This window comes from Fistularia commersonii, chromosome 34, assembly GCF_037954325.1.
Source record: "Fistularia commersonii isolate RoL2024-O1a breed Wild chromosome 34, RoL_Fcom_v1.0, whole genome shotgun sequence".
Taxonomy (NCBI): domain Eukaryota; kingdom Metazoa; phylum Chordata; class Actinopteri; order Syngnathiformes; family Fistulariidae; genus Fistularia; species Fistularia commersonii.
Window position 1 is genome coordinate 2,561,029 of NC_141317.1, and position 16,909 is coordinate 2,577,937.

Here is a 16,909-nt window from a genome sequence, read left to right on the forward strand (position 1 = left end):
TCTTTTTTTCCCAACCCAACACGGAAATTGAAACTATATCTGGGCTTATCTGCAGCCTCCCCGTGCATCAACTGCCGAGATGTTTAGACAAATTTTATGCATTATGCAGCGCAAATATCAAAACAGTTCTTGGCAGTGCCAGCAGAAGCCTCATTAAAAATTCCTTAATTAAATCTTCTTGCAAAATGTAATCAGTCCAAGGAAGAGGTTTCGCGCGTGTGTGTGTGTGTGTGCGCAGTAGAGGATGTGTGTGCTTGTGTGTGTCTGTCAGTGCCAAGGCTTTGATTTGTGCCCTTCATGTTATGGCTTGGAGAAGTAATCATTAACGCCAAAGCCACTTTGGCTTTTCAAATGCTGTTTTTCTTTCTTTTTAAACTGAATAAACAAACAAGTGATAATCACCTTCTAGTGTCGGCTCAAAATGAATCCAGAATGGGGGACATTGTTTTGTGTCCTTTGAAACCCCAGATAGTTCTCCTCCCCTGATGTTTTTCTCACTGCTGGTGTGAGTGACTGACGTTTTAGATCAGCCAGCTACTTGTCTTCAACAGAAAACAGCAGAACTCAAGAAAGCCCCCGCCACTGCTCATATCCTGTGTCAGCCATTGCTAACGGTACAGAAAAGCTCCGACTTATGTTCTGGCCAATGATTTAGAGCTATAAGCACAGTGAGAATGTATTAAAACTGTTACACAAGGCTACCATTACACCATTTCTGTTTCATTACCTCCCATCGTTCCCATCTATTTCCTCTCACCACATAAACTGGAGTCCTTTCTTAATCAATTCACTGCATAGAGAACATCTTCATACTAGTCTGCAATCTAGTTACATCACTGAATAAAACACCATCGGGGGACAAAAAGGTTTGTCTCTGCTTAGATATTTCTTTTCATTGGCACTCGAGTAGCACATTGAGGGATTTGCATACCTGGCAATATATTTCTGGTACAGGTTGACGTCGTCGCTGGCGGGTTTATCTGGTGGCAAGCCATTCCTAATGCAACAGCAAACACAAAAGAGACAGGATTAATGGTGAGGTTGGGCCGCCTGTTGTTAATAAAAACAAAGTGACACAATATTTACTTCCAAGCTACTTCCAAACTTTGGACTATCAATTTACATTTCTTTCTTTCATAACAGCATTTTCATGTACTATATGAATCAGGGACAGAAGGAGAACACTTTGATGCATGGTCTCCTTCCCTATGGAAGGCAAAATGTAGGTGCAAAGGGACATTAATCTTTTATGGGAGTATTTGGTGAGTGCTTACAGGCAAAATTGAATAATGGAGAGGTGTAAAAAAGCTCTAAAAGGCATTTTCAGATAACCTGTTAGGGCATCTCCTGTAATACTGATGGCCTTGGGTCTGAAATCAGTTTATATTAAAAATGCCAGACACGGCTTAATCCCAGTCAGATTCATTTCAGCACAATGATAAATTAACCACTAAATATGATCCAAATTTCCCCAAAGGAATGCAGTTGTACTTTTTGGTCACCTGCTAAATCACTTCAGATGTGCAGCTGGTAACAGCGGACGTAGGAGCTGCTGAGTGACAGTCATAATACAGTATTGGTCCCTTTCGGCCACGACATTTAGCTCTGTGTACAGCTCCACAAGGGGGATGACCTGAGGTTAATCTGGCCCAGAGGGGAGGATGCACCGCTAGAGCGTCTCCCCAGCACTCTCTCGCTGTATACAAGCACGAGACTGGGTCAGTTAGTCGAGCTTGCGGCTCCTTTGAGCCACAAGCTGACAAAGGCCAAAGCCTCGGGGAGAAGTGCCTTAGGGCTCTCAAACAGTGTCTTTGATAGGTCTCGACTAACTAGAGACAAGGTCAAATCCAATCAAACAGACTCTGGGAGTTGTTTCCTACTGGTAGTGCACATGACTGTAGTTGGCTCCCTAAATCCCCGGTTTGCCTCCTTTAAAGTGCACTCGTCAGGCAATGTTGAGTCTGCCCCTGTGACACGCCGGGAGGTTACTCATGGCTCCAAAGTAATTAAAGGGAGAGTTGTTACACCCTAGCCAAACGAAGGAAGTCAGTCACTTTGCGATGACTGTGCTAAATCAGTCTCCGTGGAGTGCTACAGCGAGTAAACACTTCATGTGCCTTCGCAACTCATCATGTCGTGGATCTATTGGGCGCTATGCACTATTTCACACTACATTCCTGTTGGCTGCTTTAGAGTTAGCAATTACCTTTGCGTTAGGCTAACTGACTCACAGTAGCAGTTAAGTGCATGTGAGCTTCACAGTATCTCTCAGGTGCTCCACTGAGAGACCATCCGAGAGAAGAAGGCAGACCTCTGAGCGTCGAGTCTTTTCAATCCACCCATAAACTTGTTATATTACTATTTTTTATCGAATGGCTGTGTGATTTATTAACTTAAGTGTGCCTTGTTTTTGATGAAGATAAGCAAAACAGGGTTTCATACATTCTAGTCTGAAGTCCGCACCTAGAAAGAAGTTGTATAAAATCAATAAAAGAACATGGCATGACAAAGGTAATTCTGTATCATGATTCACGCCATTACAAACTTCAGTGAAAAGTGTAGTGTTGGCAGACGTTTTATTGCTACGAAATCTCAAACAGAAGATTCTTTGCGCAAACTTACTTAACGGAGGACACAGTGCCAGTGGTGATCGAATCAGTCTTGGAAAAGCTGGACTTTAGGTAGTCGGATGTGTTGAAGCTAATGTGTCCTGCCTGGTCCATTGCGAGTCCTGGGGCCAAGTTTGCACCAGCTGCACCTATGGTGGGGACACCGGGAGCTCCAGGGTTTCCCGGGGCTGTCGCAAGGACATTAGGCATCAAGGAGGCTTCGGGATTTCCAGGAATCAGCTTCGGAAATGTTCTGATGTCGTACTTCGAGGGCCGGCCGACTTTGCCAGTCTTAAAGGCGATGGCGCCACCCATATCAGGGTTGCCCTCACCGGGCTTGAAGAGATTCAGAAACTTCACGTTTTCCAGGTCGTATTTGGAGGGTCGCTTGTAAGCATTGCCATTCTGCTGTAGGCTCTCACCCATCTTGAGTTTCTGAATAAAGAAATCATATTTTGAGGCTCGAGATGCCATGTTCTGGATGTGGGAAGGGTTGGATGGCTGCACCGTGGCTAGCTGAGGTCCCACTTGCTGTTTGTGATCCAAGCTGGAAGGGTAAATTTGTGCCTCTGGTCCTGGGAGGCACCCTGGGGTCTGGAGCATAGTTGCACTCTTGTCTTGGGCTAGTTTTGAATTGAGGTCATCTGGTTTGGGTGGGGACGCATGCATGGACCAAGGTAGGGTCTCCCCGGCTTTTAGCTTGCGGATATACTCTTCATATTTGGAGAAGCGGGCACGCCGTGAGGCCTCCTCACTACTGAGGGATGAGGGGTCTGAGGTAGCAGCTTTGAGCTTCTCAAAGCTGATCTTCTTGGTCAGCTCATCCCTTACCTGATGGTCATCATATCCAAACATTCCCAAAAACTCATTCATGGTGTTGGCTGCATAGTCTCGCAGGGCAGATGCTTCTCCTGAAAAAGAAAACTCATATGTAAGACGTACGCCTGTTACAACTACTACGTGACTCTTTTTCGACTTCTGCGATTGCTAAACAAATGATGACAGGTCTGAGATACTTTAAGGTCAAATGATGTAGACATTGATTCACTGCAAGTCAAAAAATCCATCAAGATTTTTAAACTAAAATCTGACCCGTAAGAAACTTTTCCCTTTTAATGTAAATGTCACGACTTCCAAATTTGCAAGTATCCATGTCAAGGGGCTAACTGGATAGGCAATCATTTTCCTATTAATTCTTTGCGAATCACTCATCAAAATACTATACACAACAGCATACATTTATGGGGAATAAGGTTAAAAAAAAAAAAACCTTTTAGAAAGGGTAGCGGATTTCCAACCTTTGTTTTAACCGATGCTCAATATTACAGACATTTTAAATAATCCTAATTCTCTACGAGGGAATGTAGGGGGAGTGAACAGTGGCAACCAATAATCCCACATTAAACTAAAGAATGGAAATATCGTATGCGATGTAATAATTTTATTCAAAATGTTGTTGTTATTTCAGAAATTGCAAAACAAACACAATAAAACAAGTGAAACCTTCACCTGAAGATTTTTTTTCCAAGGGAAAGAGAAAATAGATGCCCGATACATAATTAAATATCACTATGTGGAGATTAATTCTGGTTCATTCACTAGTGTGCAGGTTAGTACAACAGTCGACGTGGTGGGAAAAGAAAAAAAAAATCCTGAAATAAATGAACGGTTTGTATCATGGGAAGCAAGGAAACAGATTAGAGAAAGGAAGTCATTGAGAGAAGGAAAGAGCAAGTACTCACGAGTCCTATATTATTCGTTTTAAATGTTAGGCGGGATCATACAACAGGAACATTCCAGTAATGCTCCTGATAATCTTTTTTTACTGGGACATGTAAACTTATGACTGTCTACCCTTTGCTGGCACAATCCTCAGATAGGGATCTAAAGTTATTAAAAAAACTTTTATTGCTTATCACCAGAGCACATATTAACTGGTCAGAGGTAATGCCACCTACCATGCAGGTAATTAATGAACAAATATTTCTGCTCTTGTCTCAGATTTCTCCTGTTACAGTAATGAGTTGCTATGCTCTCCTTTTCAAATCCCCATGCACGGCATGTAAAGTAATCCCAAAATTTCCACAAACTGCTTTGGGGTTGCTCCTCTGCATGAGGATATTAAAATGGATCTGTTGGATCAAAGGGCATAAAAATTTGAGTGAAATAGAGCAGGTTACTTTTGCTTACTTTCAGCTGCTGTGATAATACTCGTCTGAACTTGGCAGTTTTAAATCTATGTGAACACACATTTGGCTGGTGCACTACGGTGTTGATGACTTAAGTGCTTGGATAGATATTACTGCCACCATATTTATAAGGGCATCTCAGCTCACAGTATATCATGTAGCTCTAAAGTTAGGACAGACCCACCAGTCAGGAAAATGGCATAACACTTTACTGTGGGAAATAATGCTAAGAATTAGAATAGTGCTTTTTGTTTTGAAAATCATATTTAGAAAATCTCCAAATCAAAAAAAAAAAAAAAAAACCACAAAAAAATTAGAAATTCTAATACAAATATTGTTGACAATAAGTAGCTTCATTCCTATTATACAGAATCTTAAACACCAAGAACCAAGAAAACATCTATCATTTTTAAGACAAAGTTCATTTCCAATTATCATATGGTGTCTTCTGGCACTACAAGGATTCCTTTTAATACATTTTTATTGTTCAAATAGTATCCTTTCCTTCTCACCCAAAATCTAGGTTTCTTTTTTTTCTCTTCATGTGGCTCTCTATCAATTCAAAATTGTGAATGGAAATGGTTCTAGTGCACGGACTTGAAAAAAGAAAATCTCATGCACATTTATTTCATTACTTGCACTGTGTCTAAGTGCTTGAATGGCAAACTTGTTAATGCACTGCTGGTCCGAACTTCTCAAGCTGCGACGAAACACTGTCATAAACTGAAATAAATACATCGTCCTCTGCTCTCATTACTACTATTATTATTACTACTCTGACAGTCTCCTCTTAATTGTCCCGGATGTCGTAGAAAAATCCACGTACTCTTGACACCCATAGCCAGCCGAATCCAACGAGACACAGGCCTGCCTTGTTCATACGAGAGACTATTAAGCTACATTTTCCTTTGAAGATATGATAAGAGATGGGCATTATATCACCTTTACACTGGCCAAACTTGGTCATCAGAGTGGCATTGCTTGTCTACTAAAGGGACTGAGAGGCGGAGGTGTTGCTGATAATAAAGGTGTGTGTTAATGGCTGTATATGGACTAATCTAGACTTTAAAAATCACTCCTATAGAGTGTCATTTTTGAGCAACATAAGCACAATATAAAAAATTGAGTTTAAATGCCTTAATACAAGTGTGGGAATTTTAGTAGAGAGTTCTGAGTATATTTCTTCTTTTAATTAAACGGTTCAATAATTTGAAAAGAGTTGAAGGGAGAGATTGTTCATGTTCAAGAATGAGTTAGTGTTTGGTTATCAAATGGACAGTAGTGGCCCTCGACAAAATTTGACGTGATTTCAATAAATCACATTCTCCAATTGGAATAATTCACATAACTGTACGGATTAAAAAGATCCATGCTGTTTGCTGAGTTAACTAACAGGGTGTAAATCGAGAAGGTTTTGAAACAGATCAAAATGAGCAAGAACTTGGGACGGTGAACCCGGCGCTGAAAAGGGAAGTCATGGTCAGGCCTCGTTGATAAATCACTATTAGGATCTTTGTCATTGCTTTCATGGTTTTTACTTGTTGTGTTTTTCCTCATAGACTGGCTTATAAGGGCTTTAATGTGACATCTAAATTATCTAGGAAAAGTATTCTGGGGTTTCGCCCTGATAGGAAATCCGCACGAAGCCTCAATGTGAGGAGTTAAATGTTTTGAAGGTCGCAGTTTCTCTCATTGATCTTGCAATGTTTGTTAATTACATTGTCACTGATGTTGTGAGAGATAATTAAGCCACTATGTTTATATGCATAATTATGTGCACTCTGCATCAGCCTTTGAAAGACAGAAGTGAGGGGGGGTTAATTGTGAGCTGAGCAGAAATGTGGCAATATAGATGCCCTACTTACAATCAACAAAGCAAGTCAGAAAAAAAAAAAAAACTCTAAAGACAAGATTTGCAACTGATGCAGTGCTCTCTCCCTACAGTCTTCTAACTCTGTGAGCTGTAAAAAAAGTAAGGAAGCCTGTGGAGGAAAAGGTAGAGGCCTTGTGCACAATATAAATAGATGTTTAAACATAGAAAAGCTAAAAGGTTACCAATTAAAACCAAAACACGTTTGGAAAGTTTTTGGAGAGTCGCACCCCTTTTCAGGTTGTAGTGCATCCATAAGTGCTGCTACTAAATACAGGAAAAAACTTGTATCGGTCGATGAACAATCTCATATCAAAACCTACATGAAAGGCCGCGATAACGAAAAAGGCGCGGCTAAAAAAGGCTTTTTGGTCAGTTGATAAGTGGGACAATCATAAAGTTTATTTCTTCAAATTGGAGCTCGCTGTTTTCACTTCTGCTGCACAAAAACAAATTTCTCAATCCAGCCAGAATGAGTGTGGTGCCAAGGGTCGCTAGTCGGACAAACGAAGATTATTTGGGCTGTTAATGCAAAGCCATGCTTTTTCCAGAGCTTATCTTTTTGAATTATACCATACAATATACTATACTACCTCTTTCTACAATCAAGCAGGGGTCATAGTGAGTCATTTACGAGATCACGTAAGGTGAAGAATTTATCACAGTATCACAGTGTCTGGTGTAAAAAATATTGAACCCCTTTGGACTGTGAGAACACGATAACTTTTCCTACGATCGACACTATTTGATAAACGATCCCTTTGATTTGACAAGTACGGAAAAATTGTTCGCCAGTAACGAACTCTTCCTATGCCAACTCCAACTCCATGTAACAGAAGAGCTTGAAGCAGTGGCTAAGTTTAGTGAGCTTAGGGAAAATCAAAGACTCAATATGTAATCCGTGGTGTAATATGAAGCTTAGCCTGGCCCTGCTATGTGCTCTCGGGCTGCAGCTGCTGCAACCGCCTCAGACTGTAAGCCTGCTCCCTTTATGAATTTCTCCATACGGTTAATCGTACCGGCGAGTTACTGTACCCCCAGCCCCCTCACCCATCTGTTGAATCTGACTTTGGGGTAATAATGTCATCTGACTATTCATAATGTAACTCTAGAGCACCTCATTCCAAGAATTGGCACATTTAAGCTTATGTGGATGTAGCAATGTCACCCGCTGTCAATCTTAGTCTGTTCTTGTTTGCCCCATACTATGAGTTGGATCATTTTAAAGGGCAGGGCTTGAGGAAGATCATGTTTAAACTAAAATGGCAGGAGGAAACGGCTTGGCTAACATCTTCGATGTACCTGGAGAGGAAAATGGTGCTTGGCGACTCTGGGCTTCGCTTGGCGGGATATAAGTGTCGGGTTTTGAAGGCCTGTCCTCAGCTTCCTTATCGTCATGGTAACTGCCGTCCAGCGACCCTCCCAAGGGCTCCGTCTCCTCCGCATTGTCTTCCTCATCGCTACAGCCTTTGGGCTGTACCATGTACACGCCCTCCGGGGGGCCCTCTTCATCGTTGCTGACTTTCAGTTCGTGTTCCTGGTCTTCCTCACAGTCGGGAGCTTGCGGCTCGTCGCCGTACTCGCCATTGACCCACTTCTCAATGGCCTCGCGTCTCTTCTGGTCCTCCTCTAGGCTCTGGCTTAGGCTCAAGCTCTCGGGGAAGTTGGTCTCACTGTCATCGTAGTACGAACTACCGCGCTCACTGTTTTCTGCTACACTTTGGTCTCCCTCTGCATTCTGGGAGCTGCTTTCAAATACGACCTGGCGACTTAGCTTGGCACAGATAGCATTGAGTTTTAGGCCACCTTTCCTTTTGGCGGCCATCTTGGATTTTCCTGAGGTCGTTTCAGTGCATAAACTCCTTTCAGCTGTTGGGGACAAACAAAAAGAAAAAAAGGACACAATCAGTCAAAATTCGTCCGTTTCATAATTTCGATCGAACTTTGAACACCGTTAGTTCGCACTCATTTTAAACGAAGACGTAAACCGACTTGGAAATGGAAACTGCTGCTATTAATAACACCTAAAAGCACTTAACAATAACAGCTCAAGACTCAAATGACACAGTGAGATACTGTACATATCTTTCTAAGTCACACCTCTACAGGCAGCTCTGAGTTTAACAGTGCTGGAAAAAAGGGAGAAAAAAGGACCGGCAGCCGAAACCCACAGGCAGATAGGTATCAGACCCCTACGGTACTACAAGCATCAAATACACTGCTACATAATCCTTCACATGACAGCACTATAGAGACACTGTGAAATGTTATCTACACCCTCACCTCAAGAGGCTGTGGCCCCGCCACTGAGTGGGGGGCTGCAAAGCATTAAAGCTGTCATGATATGAAGTGAAAACGCTGAGCACTTTTGGGCGTTTCAAAATCATGGTCTCACTTTGGTTATTTGGAAGAATGTGATTGATAAACAGTCCCGTCCCCCCTTAAGCGGCTTGTTTCACATCATTAAAGGGAAAAAAAAGCATTTACTCTTCCCCCCTTCAGCTGATTTTCAGCGTTCGATACATTCAAGCCAATCGACGCCCCAAAAAAAAAACATGCAGTGGATATCGGGATACCACGGTTACATGTCTTCCATTCAAAAGACAGTTTTGAGCGGTCGCGGTCGCTTTACCCAATGTGGCCGCTCTGAACAATGGGGCATGGTAGAGTGTTCTTTGGGGTAGGAATGGGTGGCATTATTTCAACCCAAGTGGGGCTATCTTTATAACATGTCCTCTGATGAGGCAGGAACAGCTGCCTGTGGCATTCCATACTGAGAGCTGCCTTTTTAGGGCAGAAACTGCACTCTGTTACCTTTCACTTTAATTCCAGAGCCACCAAAGTTCACCTTCCGACCATCTTTTCAGACCGCAAGACCAGATTATCATCGACATTGTAAATAACTTGAGAAAAAGAAAAAAAAAAAAAGTGGGGGAGGCATCCAGAGTTGCACAGCATTTATAAAATAAACAACTCAGTTTCCTTCTATTATTTTGGAACTTTTCAATCATAACCCGGCTACACTAATGCTTAAATAATACCGCACCCCTATGGCTATGAATAGACCACGTCTTTAGAGAAAAAAAAATGTGATATCAGACGAAACAAAGTTCTATGTTTAAGACTTAATCCACTCTCCATAACATTCCCAACAAGCCTCTTCATTTTCGCGTGGCCATAAACCCAAGCATAATCATGTGCAAGCCATTGCTGGCATTATGTAAATCATATTGGTGCGGCATAAAATCCTGTTTTCATTTTCTTTTGCAAAGCTATGGAATCATTAGAGGATATGCAATTTAAAGGACTTTACAAATTACCCCATTGCAAGACAATACACCCTGTACTCCCCACACATGCTTTCTCAGTTACTGTATTTATGTTGTGGACTTCCTCTCTGAAACAATGACTTCAGGAATTATATAGTATGGGGGGGGGGGGGCATGTATCAGCAGGACATTACCGTACAATTTAGTGCAAGACAATTGCAGGCAGGGCTTCACTATTTAAGAGGATGGCAAATTGGTCGAAATTTTCAGCTGCTAAAGCTATTATGAGATGAAGGATATGGATATTGTCGATTTCCTTTTTTGCTTGTTTGTCGTGTTTTACTCAGAAATTCAGTCAAGGAATATTAAGGTCCTTTTGGAGCTGGAGAGGAGGTAACTGTTTCTGTTAACTATACCCAGTATTTCATTTGTAGCTAAAGGCTGTCTTTATGTTGCATTATATGATGCATTATGATGCACATTATAACATTTGTATAATATATACAGTGTATTATATAAATGTTATAATTAGATTATATCATATAAAGTTGAGACCTAACTGATGGGTTTCAAAGCAGGCCTCTCACATATTTTTCAGGCATCATGAAAAGAGTTTTCTTTTCCTCCTCTTTTTTTTTCCTTTTTTCTTTTTCCTGTAGTACATACTTTAAAACAAATTTAATATTGAGAGTGGCCCCCAGAGGAACATGCTATGGGTCATTGGTTTATTGAAGCTGTCTAAACTATTATTTATGCTGAGGATTTCTGTCCACAGCAGCTTTTTGCAATTGCTCACAATAGAGATTGCTATGGTAACACTAAGCTGTTTACCTCAAGTCATTTGTGTGCATGATAGCATACAATGATATAAAATCTAAGGGGACCTACATGAGAGAACAACCTTTCCCTTTGGGACCAACTCCCCCATCTCCACAAGTCCAGTAAGCATTCTGCCTTATTAATGCATATCAGGAAGAAAAACAACACTGTCACATGGATTGGTCAAATTAACAGTCTGTTTTAGCCTGGTGAGCCAATTGTCAATCGGGAGACATCTTAGTAAGTACTGCTGGAAAAAGAGGTTGGTTTGAATTTGGACATCTGAAACAAATTTTTCGAACAGCTATTTATGTTAACTGTGACACTTTTTACTGGAAACAGTACAGGGTCATAAACCAGCCCCATATCGATTCTGTATGAGGCAAAATCCCCAGTAAAAAGTCAGCAAAGTATTCTGAATACAGTCAGAATAGATCAGCTTCTTTTTATCTTCAAGTCAAAAAGAAGTGGTTCAGTATCATTTTAAAGTTCTGTTTCTTTTCAGAACTGGTTGAGGCAATTGTTCGAGTCAAGTCCTCTGCACGGACTTACTCTTTCAAAGCTCTTGATCCTCAAGGCCTTGTTGGGTTTTGATGCAGATTCCCTGTTTGAGAGTGTGATATCATGACCAAAACCATCATGTATCATTTTTATCATTGGTCTGGGTAAAGCTTTTTTTATTATTTTTTATGCGGAATAAAAGAAAACTTCCTTGAGTCGAAAAGACTAATTACAAGTAACTACATTTACCTATCTACATCTTCATTTTAATAAGTCAAAGTGCAGTGGTGTGCACTAAAAACTGCTGACTTCCTTAAGTGTTATCAGTTTATACGGCACGAACTCGCAGGAGACTTTCAGCATGATATTGTACGATATTACTTGTTCAAAATCAAGAAAACTTCTTCAGCTAATCAAACACAGGTACAAGCTTGTCGTAGATTCCTGCTGAGTTCCAACATGACTGACAGAAGGACGACCCTCTCGCATTAGCTCAACTTAATTAATGGAAACGGGGTCCGGGAGATATCTATTCAGCTCTGGAATATTTTACAATGCACAACAAAAAGTTGTTATAGCGCTTTATAAAAGCCTATAACTTAATGAACCTTTGGAAGATTAATCAACAATGTTGCAGCTCCCAGTGTGGACCTTGGTCTCTGGGGAATGAATATATCAAAGTGTTTGAGTGAATGTCTGTTTTAGGTAAATCACTGAGCCACGCAAGCAAACACACACAGACAGACACAAGAAAGTGTTTTTCTTTTCTCTCTTTTTCTCTTTCTCCCCCCGTGCGGCAGAGAGGCTGCCGCAGCCTCAAGGAAGTCAAGCGGAAAGCCACTGATGGACAACTACGCCACGACACTCAGACCCCGGCATCTGGCCCCTTTCTCATTTTTATTACACAAGAATAACAATAAGCAGGTCGCCGACCCCACTGCGAGATTTTGCCACAGTTTTACAACAGTCGGTGAAGCTGATGCTGAGAAATTTCCATTTTTCCGCATGCATATTTAATTGAGTTTTGTCCCAGTGGTGCGGAAATGATTTGTTTTTTGCTCTCTGTTCACTTGACTCCTCTTCGGAGTCGCTAACCCTGATTAAGACGTTCCCGTTAATTTCCCAGCGCACACCTTTTTTTGTGCATTAATGGTTCTGATCGTCTAATTAAAACTTCTCAGCTCGGCTGCTGATCACCGCTCGTTGTGCCTCTGACCTGAAGTTTTAATTGCTGCATCAGAAGCTATAATAATAATTTTGAGGTTCTGATGATTAAAAACAATGCCATTGCCAACTAGATGATAGATGAAGGTTTGGGGGTGGGCACATCAGTGGAGACGTTTATGTAGAGTAGGGATTTAAAAATGAGGCTGCAAAGGTGTGTATACGACTGAACGGGGTAGGAAAGCATATGGAACTCTCCCAGCCCACCTGTTCCTCAGATTCTTCCGAAAGGAACCGGTTCGGTGGCACTTGGACTCGTCTTTTCCCCTTCCCAAATTTAAACCTGTCACTGATTTGATCCACTTTGGCACTCTCCACGCTTGGTAGGTTTGCCAAGTTGGGGAAGAGACAGACGAGAGCGTGAAAGAAAACCATACAAGCACATAGGGGATGATGGCAGTGCAATAACCCTTGCTTTTTTTTCTTTTTTCTTTTTTTTTTCATAAAAAAAGATAATAGCACAGCAGGCACAGTACAAAAGACGCATTGTTCGTAAAGTGACTGAAAAAAGGAACTCGCAGGGAGTGCGTGACTTAATCACTGTCATGAAAGCATGACACTGATGAGTTATATGTTATGTAGTTTATGGTCAAAACAGAAGAAGTCCCTTGTTTATGATCTTTTTAATAAAATAGTTTCACATGGCGGCTAGAGGAAATGGCATGAGGCAGAAGGCTTAACTAGGAAAACAGCAACCAGCAAGAATGAGTCACTTTTTCTTTTTTTTTTTCTTTAAACAACCAGTTTTCGAATGGATTTTTTTTTTTAGGTTCCACTGCAGGATCGATGTTGTGCTACAAAGCAATGTGCACATGCATGCAGACGTGACACAGACACATACATTACGCAGACACACAATCACGGAGTCAGGACATAGCTGTCTTCTCCCCCCCCACTCCCTGTCCCTCTCTCTCACAAATCTATTTTATTATTAATCAGTTGGTTGCACATCTGCCATTTTTTTGTTGTTTTTTATTTCCTATCAATAAAGCACTTATTGCTTTTAGTGTAGCATATGACCTTGCACAGAGCGTGCCGTCTTTCTGGGGGTTGCCGACCTTGAAGGACCTGTTTGGACTTATCAAACACAAGCCCTCAGCCAAGTGCCACGCTCCTGTTACATTGTCACAAAACAAAAACAAGACACTGCAGGACAAAAGCAGACACTTAACTGGCCCAATAACACAAACGCTGACTGCACAGGACAATGGCTAAAGAAAACAATGTATATTTCAAGTGCAGGCGGAAGAGGAAAGTCGTTGAACTTGAGGGCAATCAGGCAGGAAAGTTGAAATCTGAGGACAAATACGCCCTACAGCTTAATCACAAACAGGGTAATTATGGTATTTTCCAGAACAGAGGACAAGCAGCCTAAAATGGTCTAAGGGAGAGAAAAAAAAAAAAAAAAAAAACCTAACAAGAGTGACAAGAACCGTTTTGACAGCCACTAACCAAAACAGCCAAGTTTCATTCAGTTTGCTGCCTCGGGTAATTCACAGGACATTGGGTGAACTAGTTAATATTGTACATCAAATCTGGACTCACAGCTGGCAGCAGATGATGACTTAATTTGCGAGTGTCGCAGGAATTAGAAGCCTGCTTGCGTTATAAAATAAACAATCGCACAGTCCTGCAACCTGAAGTAGCTGAAATGTATTCCTGTGGCTTTGTTTTAGAGCTCAGCTCCCATGTTCGGTTTCAAGACACAGGAGTGCAATTTGATAAACCAACCGCCATGGTAAATGAGCAGACAACCCCTGTGTCCCTCCCTTATGGTTGCTTCGCTTGGCGCGGCAGCAAAGCAGTGTGGGTAGTACAGTGGAGAGGGGGCTCAGCGGTGCACCTCTCAAGGGCCCTTGAGCTAATATCTGTACAGATTAACTGCTTCAGTTGTATTTTGGTCACGGGGATCTCTCCTCGTCTTTGTGGCTTGTTGGGAGGGTGAGGTTGAGATGTGTGTTTGAGTGTATGTGTTGCACTCATATCAGTATTTGTTGCACACGTTATTGCATCGTGAGGAGAACGGCTTCGTCGCCCGAGAGGTCAGTACAACCGGATTGCCACGTGCCACTCGGTGTCACGATCTTGGGGGCGTATTTAATTCAACACGAACCGGAACCGCACCACGAACCAAGTTACCTCTATTCTTAAACCATCGTCTAACCACTCCATCTCTCCGCAGGACACACAAACACACAGTGTCAATCCTCCAGGGTAAACTCAGCACATGCCGCTCCATTAGTTATCAATTAACTCTGGAAATCTCCACCTGGCATACATTTGCAAATGAAATCGGCACACATACGTAGCGCTGCTCTCGGCAGGAAGTTCAGGAGATGATGCCTTATTAGAGTGTGAGAGAGCGGGTGTTTGTCTGTCCGTGCGGGTGGCACTTTTGTCCATGAGGTTAACCTTGATATGAGGCCCTGTCAGGCCAGATAATGTCAATCAATGACAAGCCCTCACAGATAAACCCTAATGTGAAGCCTAAAAAGCAAAGCTGTTTAGATCTTTAGACATGCCCCCTTTCACCACCATATGAATTGCATTACAAGGAAATGAGCTGTGGCATTTCTTTAATAAGACTCTTAAGACATTTTGACAGCATATAAGGCACTCCGACATTAGAAAAAATTGAATAAAGGCCCCGCTGACAAAGCTTCCTCATACATGGCATGGCTCTGATGGGCAGATCCAAGCCCCTCTTAAGGTAAGGGGAGGGAAAGCAGTGTGTGTGTGTGTGTGTGTGTGTGTGTGTGTGAGTGCGGGTGCGCGTTTGTGTGTGTGTGGGGGGGGGGGGTGGCTCCTACCCTTTTTTTCTTAAGCTCTTGGGAACTTCTTAATTGATTTCCAAGGTTACATTACAAATTTGTTTTTCAGATACCGGGGCCTTATGGTGGTGAGCGCAAGTCAATATTTTTAAGCAATTTCCCCCAAAAAGTCCCATGCTGGAATGCTTCTATGACGGCTTGCTGACCTCCTCCCCTTTCCACTTTCCCCCATTCTTTCCTTTGGCCTTTTTCACACTCCTCTCTCAACATCCCCCCCCCAAAAAAAAATTAAAAAAAGACAAAAAAAAAAAAAAAAACGCAACAACAAAAACATGTACTCCCAGACAGGAAGCCTGTGCTGACAGCATCGATCCCAAGCTGCCATTAAATTATTTGCGCTGCCTCACAGACTTTTCCTCTTTTGGACATTAAATGCAACAGAATGAATCGCAGGTGCCTATTAAAATGTCACCCTGTGCAGGTTCTCTATCTGTCCAAAATGGTGTGTGGTAAAGATCAAACTAAATGTCAGTGTTTGGTGCAATATTGTCTGAAGCGCATTAATTTTTGATTGAAATCTTTACTCTTCGTAGAACTATGAGAGGAAGTGATGAGAATGATTCTTCCTGCTTGTAGATTTGCATTTTTATACCCTGTGGCTATGTCTCCTGCTAGATATTTTGTTTGTTTACTCTTACTTTTCTGTTAAGCAGGACGGGATTGACAATCAGGGTGCAATGTGTTGTCTGAGAAGAATGAATATGTGCATAATAAACTACAAACACATATGTCAAGTGGCTGTAACTAATACCAGCCTTGTTTTGCGTGTGCGAGTCTAGAACAGAACTGATGGAAGCAGGCGCTGTGCTTTCTTTCTACTTTACTTTTTCTGGTGGCTGTAGGTCATGACATACACTATCAAATATATGGAATTGCATTGATATGTATTTAGGAAATCAGGAAAATTGGATGCGGAGTGCAGATTAAGATGCTGTTGATTCGGTGACAGCACTTGAACTGTGCGCTTTATTTAAAAGAAAAAGTATTATGTGAACTGGAAATGGAATTAAAGACAGTAGTTTTCACTTTGAACGGGAACAATCTTGTTTCTGAGCGTGGAATAGAAGGAAAAATATGCAGTGACTGAAACTGACGGTGCTGCGAAACGGCACTCAAAAAGGGGAGAGAAAAAAAAAGAAACAATAAAAGAAGCAAAGCTCCTTTACAGGAAAAAAAGAGGTGCTGTCTATTTTGGGTCTCAGTATACTAAAGGAAGTGCTGCTAAGTTGACTCAAACAAATAAATTTGCTTTTGATAAAACCACAGAAACTACTTTTGCATTCTACACCAAACCTACTTTGTTTCCTGCATCTTTATCTTCATAACTTACCACATTTGGGAGAAGCTACCCGCTAAATTGTCGAGCACAAACAACAGAAGGTTTTCAAACCGAGCGGTGTTGATGTCATTTTAAAATGTAATTTTGTTTGAAAACTGACAGGTTAAAGTAAAACCTCAGAAGTGAACATTAAGCGCTAGCCTATTTGTGCTGTATCCAGCTGCCCGTTTTACATTTCTGCAACATTAATATTCCTCTTATTATTATTTTAAAGTGAAAACGGATACTCTGTTGAAGTGCAAATCTGATGAATTACGG

The 16,909-nt window shown here is 41.6% G+C and overlaps 1 protein-coding gene across 4 annotated transcripts in view; it reads right to left on the minus strand.

Moving 5' to 3' along the window:
* Positions 1-16,909, minus strand: part of casz1 (castor zinc finger 1) — a 170,108-nt gene that overhangs the window by 25,478 nt on the left and 127,721 nt on the right. For 3 of the 4 annotated variants that reach the window (XM_086141194.1, XM_086141195.1, XM_086141193.1), the window contains 3 exons: positions 7,971-8,537; positions 2,623-3,520; positions 932-997 (listed from right to left, as the gene is read on the minus strand). In XM_086141194.1, coding sequence (XP_085997320.1) covers positions 932-997; positions 2,623-3,520; positions 7,971-8,493 — 1,487 coding nt within the window. In that variant the 5' untranslated portion in view covers positions 8,494-8,537. Of the gene's footprint in view, positions 1-931; positions 998-2,622; positions 3,521-7,970; positions 8,538-10,008; positions 10,015-16,909 lie in introns of all 4 variants that reach the window. The other variant, XM_086141196.1, reaches the window with a different exon arrangement.